This window comes from Sus scrofa, chromosome 6 (assembly GCF_054392235.1).
Source record: "Sus scrofa isolate SSC_HxYL_T2T_F1_AM1 chromosome 6, Sscrofa_HxYL_maternal_Yorkshire_Landrace_v2.0, whole genome shotgun sequence".
Lineage (NCBI taxonomy): Eukaryota > Metazoa > Chordata > Mammalia > Artiodactyla > Suidae > Sus > Sus scrofa.
Genome location: NC_139388.1, coordinates 88,399,611 through 88,406,338, shown reverse-complemented (window position 1 = coordinate 88,406,338; position 6,728 = coordinate 88,399,611). Strand labels below are relative to the sequence as shown.

General features: G+C 51.8%; 1 protein-coding gene across 5 annotated transcripts in view; it reads right to left on the bottom strand.

The window, feature by feature from the left end:
- Nucleotides 1–4,551: 4,551 nt before the first annotated feature.
- RPS6KA1 (ribosomal protein S6 kinase A1) overlaps nt 4,552–6,728 on the bottom strand; it is a 42,128-nt gene continuing 39,951 nt past the window's right edge. For all 5 annotated transcript variants that reach the window (XM_084958318.1, XM_084958319.1, NM_001243214.1 and 2 more), the window contains 2 exon segments: nt 5,871–6,008; nt 4,552–5,507 (listed from right to left, as the gene is read on the bottom strand). In XM_084958318.1, the coding sequence (XP_084814444.1) occupies nt 5,385–5,507; nt 5,871–6,008 (261 nt within the window). In that variant the 3' untranslated portion in view covers nt 4,552–5,384.

Below are 6,728 nucleotides of genomic sequence, written 5' to 3'. Positions count from 1 at the left end.
GGGGCAAGTTTCCTTTCTTAGCTTCAGTTTCCTTGTTCTGAGATGGAAATGAGCAAATCGCCTTATGAGATCGCTGTGAGTATTAGGGGTGACGTTTATTGTGCTCAGTATAAAGCAAGAACTCAATAAATCATGCCTGCTGTCATAGCCACTAAATGAAAGGCCAAATCAAGGATTAAATCCATGTGTTAACCAAAGTACCAATGTTTGGATGCTTCACATTTGTGGGAAACCAGCCTTTCCTCTGAGGGTGCCTTTTCAGAAATAATCATGAAAAACACAAAACGTGAAGTGGGTAAAATGCAAGAAAAATTGAGAACTGGAGACTCAGAGGGGGTGTGTAAAATCATCTAAACAGTCTCCTATGGGGATCAGGCATCTCCTCTAAGATCTTGTCAAGTCTCATTAGTTCTCTGCACACGCAGGTCAGGCGATGGGGAACTCACTACCTTCTGAGACTCCATAGGAAACTCCCCAAATTCCCCAACTTGTTCTCTGCTGTTTGCCAGCCGGGAAATATAACTTTCTAACAACTACATCCCTTGATTGAAACCAGCCCCCAATATTATAGGACCCTTTCTGACCACATGGCTGGCTGAGGGGAAGAGGGGCAACCAGACAGGCCTAAGGAGCATGGAAGGAGATCTTGGGCATCCTGGAAGCAGAGAGCTGTTAAGAGTGAGTTTCAGAACCACCCAGACTTCGCCTTGAGTTCTGTTCTGCCACAGAGCTGTGTCCTTGGGCAAATCTTTTTTTTTAAATTATTTTATTTATTTATTTATTCAATCACATCTGTAGTTGTATAATGATCGTAACAATCTGATTTCACAGGATTTCCATCCCACAGCTTTGGGCAAATCTTTTAACTCCTAGCTTCAACTTTCTTACGTGTGAGAGAGTTCCCTGATGGCCTAGGGGGTTGAGGCTGTTGTGTTCTCACTGATGTGGCTCTGGTTGCCTCTGTATGGCATAGGTTGGATCCCTGGCCCAAGAACTTCCACATACTGCCTGAGTTGCAAAAGGGATAAAACACACACACACACACACACACACACACACACACACACACACCCCAAGAGAGAACCTGAAATAAACGTTGCAACTCTCATTAAAAAAAAAAAATTCTCAAGTGTGAAATGGAATTAATTATACCTCCTTCACATGAGGATCAAATGAAACAAAACCTGGAAAACACCTGGCATCCAGCGCCTCCACATAGTGAGACTTGGTTTAATAGACTGGAGCTGGCATTTCCCGGGAGGGGGCACCCTCAGGGTGGGGGGCTCAGGATTGTTAAGTGTTAAAGGAAAAGGTGACTCTGGAACTTGGGGACATGTGGACCAACAGTGTGTTTCCCCAAGCCGGGTTATTTCTCTTAGTGGGTTACCCAGGGAGTCAGCACTCAGAGAGGGAAGCTCCTGGCTGAGATGCTGGAGATTGGGAACGGTTTCTGGAGTCCACTGAGTTCTTGGGGGGGCCATCCTGAACTTGTGAAAGTGAGAAAAAGATGAACCACAAGCTGCTCTTTTTTCCTCCCCAAACCCTTTCATATTCACTTGCTCTTTTGCTCTTCAGGAGATGCTATGAGGTGAGCACAGGTTAGGATCCCCATTTAGCAAGTAGGAAACGGAGGCTCAGGGAGGTGAAGGATTTGAGTTTTGAGGTTTGGCTGCTGAGAAAGCAGCTGTGGATTCCCACTCGACCCATCATCATTTCCTTGAATCTTCCCTCTGGGGCCTGGCACAAGACACTAACTGCTTAGTGCCTCAGCATCAGCTTCCTTTCCTCCTCCCTAGATGCCTTTCCAGGCTCCTGCAACTCCGTGGGTGAAGTTTCTAGGCTTCCTCCAGCACCACATGTCCACTGTTCCTGCATTCTCTCTCATTCACCCATTCATCAATAACTAGCTGAGGACCAAAATATCTCGTGCCTGGCCTGGTGCCAGGTGCTCGGGATAAGGGAAGGAACAAAACACAGCCCCACGCCTTTGAGTTTACAGACTGGTCGAGAGAAAACACATCATCAGCTATTTCCAAAGCAGCCTGATATACAAGGAGATGGAGAATGAGTGTCTGGGGCTCCCAGACCCTCCTCAGGGTGTCCTCGTTGCTTTCCCGGAGGTGTCACGCGAATCTTCCGAAACAATGAGTAGAAGTTACCCAGGCAAAATTCAGTGGAGGCAAGAGCCTGGCAAGTTCAGGTCTTGTGAGCAGTTTGGGGACAAGTTATGAGAGCTGATGCTGGTGCTCAGCAGGGACCGGATCACACAGGACACTGTCAGGCTGGGATGTCTGAGATTTCTCTGTAGACAGAGAAGCCACTCCAGGGCAGATGCTGGGTCAGATCTGTGATTCTAAGGGGAGGGTGCTGGGGAGATAAAAGACGGAAGGGGATAGTAAACTGGCAAAGAACAAAAAAAGTGAGGCAGACAAGAAGGATGGAGAGGAGACGGTGGCCCTCAAAAATATTTGGGGAGCAATACTGATGGGGTCAGGAAGCTTGTTGGATGTTAGAAGTGGGGGAAGGAGTCAGGGATGATGCTCGGGATCCCAGCTGGGATGATGGACAATCTCAGACAGTGGGTGGGATGGGAAATGTTGGTTTCACTGCACAGAGAGGTGGGACACACTCAAGTCAGGGGCTCAGTACCTTGTGTCAGATGTTTACGAGGGCTCCTCAGCCCTGGGGGCTCCAGTGCAGCCCTTCCTGCTCCTGTGGGGAGGCAGCTAGGTGAGAACCTGCATGCCAAGGCCAGCTCAGAGGCTGAGCTGCTAGGATCAGAATCTCCTTCCATCATGACAAGACTCACCTCTCAGGCCCTTTTTCAGCTGCAAGGTTAAGGAGGTTGAGAAATAACAAAAGCAAAAGACCCTGGTTCATAAGGCTTTGAATCTTGCCAGAATGGCAGGTCCCCACTCACTGTCTATCATCTCAGTTTCTTTTGCTGGCTCCCCGTCCTCCAGGCCAGCTTTAAATGCTGGTGTGTGCAAGCCCTCAATCATGGTCCCCTTCTCTGCTCCTCTGTCCTCACAATAGCACTTCTCAAACTTTCATGTGCACACAGATCATGTTAACATGTAGATTCTGACTGAGCAGATCTGGGAATGGGCCTGAGACTCTGCGTGTCTTTCATTTCATTTTATTTATTTATTTATTTTTAGGGCTGCCCCTGAGACATATGGTAGTTCCCAGGCTAGGAGCTAAATTGGAGCTACAGCTGCCAGCCTATGCCACAACCACAGCAACACCTGATCTGAGTCGCATCTGAGACCAACACTGCAGCTCATGACAACACTGGATCCTCAAGCCAGGGATCGAACCCGTGTCCTCATGGATACTGGTCGGGTTCATTACCGCTGAGCCACAACAGGAACTCCCCTGAGATTCTGCCTTTCTGACAAGCTCCAGGTGATGCTGACACTGCTGGTCCATGCTGGTCCAGGCTCCTGGCTCTGCATTCTCCAGATTAATGACTCCCAGATTTATACGACCAACCCAGACCTCTCTCCAGAACTCCAACTTCTATGTACAACTTTTCATTAACATCTCTCATGGATATTCAGAAGGCATCTCCTGGAGTCCTCGAAACTGCTCCTCCCCAACTTCTCCCTCAGTACTCAACCGCTCATGTCAAAAATCTAGAAGCTGGAGTTCCCATCGTGGCTCAGTGATTAACGAATCCGACTAGGAACCATGAGGTTGCAGGTTCAATCCCTCGCCTCGATCAGTGGGTTAAGGATCCGGAATTGCCGTGAGCTGTGGTGTGGGTTGCAGATACAGCTCGGATCCTGAGTTGCTGTGGCTCTGGCGTAGGCTGGCGGCTACAGCTCTGATTCGACCCCTAGCTTGGGAACCTCCATATGCCCCAGGAGCGGCCCTAGAAAAGACAAAAAAAGACAAAAAGACAAAAAAAATCTAGAAGCTATCCATGAATCTCCTCTGTCTCTTAGCCTCTACATCCAAAGTGACAGCAGGTGCTATCTAACATCACCTCCAGAACCCTTCCCGACCTTGTCTACTTCCTCCCCATCTCCACTCCCACCACCCTGGGCCAGGCAACCTTATCTCTTCTGTAGCCACCAACCTGGTCACCTGCTTCCTGCCTGCCCTCTCCCCCCATCAGTTCGCTACACATTCGTCAGATTGATCTTTTAAAATATATAAATTGGGACTTCCCTGGTGGCACAGTGGGTTAAGGATTCGGCATTGTCACTGCCGTGGCTGAGATTGCAGCTATGGCGTGGGCTCAAGCCCTGGCCCCAAACTTCCACTTGGTGTGGGTGTGGCCAAAAATAAATAAAATCATAATCATAAAGCATCTACTTCACTGTGCCTGGCACTTGGTCACCGGTGGGTAATAATCTCATTACTGTTATCAAGACCTTGCAGGAATGTGTGGGCAGAGCCAGCGGGACTCCCACATGCTCCCCAACAGAGCTCCAAGCAGCTGGGCTAATTGGCCCTGGCCGACTACTTGTCACTGCCAAAGTCCTCAACACCCAGCAACAGAGGGAGGACAAACCCAGGGGTGAAAAGCAGAGGCGAACATGCTTCAACTCAACTGTAATTTTATTAGAAAGGCCATGGACAGATAAGCCCTGAGTTACCAGCTGAGGAAGAAATGAAAAAAGCCCCTGCCTCTCTGGGCCCGCCCCACAGGCCTCCTGTGAACTCTGTCCTGTGGCAGACTCCAGCAGAAGTCAGCCAAAAAGTGCTTTCCGGATGCTCCTCCAGGGGCTGCCCAACCTGATTGCAGGGGACCCACTGGAGGGGCCCGGGTGGATGCTGGTGCCTGGAGCTGGGAGCCACGGGGCCTTGGTCCTCTCCTCTAGCAGAAAGTGGTTCCAGACCCCGGAACAGAACAGAACAGAAAAGGAGCTGTTGGGGACAGAGCAAGTTCTGCGAAACAGCCAGCGGCTCTGGAAGGTGATGCTGGCTGCCTCGGAGGTGGGCACAGCTGGCTACAGACAGCCAATCGTGGGGAACCCCTTGGGGTGACCCCAAAGCTGCTGTAAGGAGTCTCAGCCACAGAGAGCCATAGTGTGACTCAGTTCCCCTCCTGGGGCCGCACTGGCTACTTCTGCTCCCAGAAAAGTCAAGTGGATTCTGTAAAAATCCATGGTGGTTGATGCCATTTTTCCTTAAAAAAAGATGAGTCTGTACAGTGGATTGATTTCAACCAGCAGCAGAGCCTGAGCTGAGAAGAGTCCATCCTGGGGAAGGAGAAGGCACTTCTCACACCCTCACTGGGGTGATCGGGGCTGGCTGCTTCCTGGGCCCCTCGGGCTCCGCTCCCTTTGGCCCTGTGACTCAGGCCTGCTCCCTCTGGGAAGTATGCTGCCTCCATCGAGCTAGCACCGCCCGGCGCCTGATGCTCTGGCCCCTCACAGGGTGGTGGATGGCAGCTTCCTCACCCGCCGCTGGGCCAGGATAGATGACTCAATGGGCTTCAGCTGAGGGGTGGGCTTGGAGCTGTTGAGCGCAGAGTATGTAGCTGCCATGGCGCCCTGGGAGGGAAGGTGGGATGTCAGTTCACCATGGTGGGCGACACAGGTGGGACGGGGACACGTGCGCCGGGGGCCAGGCCAGCCTCTCTCAGTGTTCCACAGCCCACTCTGTCCCCTGTTAATCCAGCCTTGGTGGTTCTTCAGAGTCATCAGTCCTGCCTCCTCCATCGGACTGGAGGTTTCAGAGGGCGAGGGGCTGTGCCCCCCAGAGGACTGAGGGGCTGTGCGTGCACTGCTGACAGCCCTGACAGGGGCTCCCTGAGGACAGACGGACATGGCATTGCCCGGCTCTCCCACCCCAAGTCCTTGCCCATGGGCCCTGGCCCGGGCCCTGAGATGCCCGGCAACCTGGGGTGGCTGTACCTTTACAAGCTGCAAGTCCTGGTGGGACAGCTGGCTCTGGGGAAGCTTGTCTTTCTGCGTGATCCATGGGTGCTGCAGGACCTGCTTAGCTGTGAGGCGTTGGTGGGGGTCCACGTGCAGCATCTTGGACACTAGGTCCTGAGGGAGGAGCAGACGAGGGCATTGGCGGGAGGGGTTGGCAGGGGAGCAGGCAGCTGCGTCTGGCTGATGGGGCGACGGCTCAGGAAACATCTCCTGCCGTCTCCTGCCTGAACCCAAGATCTGACTCTTCTGCTCATCAACTGCATTTCCCAGGCAAGTTAGTTCAACTCTCTGAGCCTCCATTTCCCCTCTGAGAAACAGGATAACAGAAACACCTGACTCATAAGGTTAACCTGAGGTGGCGCTATTCATCAAGGACTCGGCCCCGTGTCTGACACACAGCTTCCCACCACTGGAACCTGATGCTAATACTGAAAGTTCGGATGTTCCCTGGGGTTCCTGTGATGGCTCAGTGGGTTACAAACTCGTTTAGTATCCATGAGGACACGGGTTCAATCCCTGGCCTTGCTCAGTGGGTTAAGGATCCGGCATTGCTGAGCTGTGGCGCAGGTCACAGATGCAGCTCGGATCCCACCTTGCTGTGGCTGTAGTGTAGGCCGGCAGCTGCAGCTCCAATTGGACCCCTAGCCTGAGAATTTCCATATGCTGCAGGTGTGGCCCCAAAAAGCAAAAAAACAAAAGAAAGGAAAAAAGAAAAAAACCCCAACTCCAAAAAACCAAAGATGTTCCCTCCTCTAAGGCCCAGAACACCGGAAGGGCCAGTGAATGATCACCACATTGTCCAAACAAGGTAGGGGGCAGCCTGCCTGGGAATCT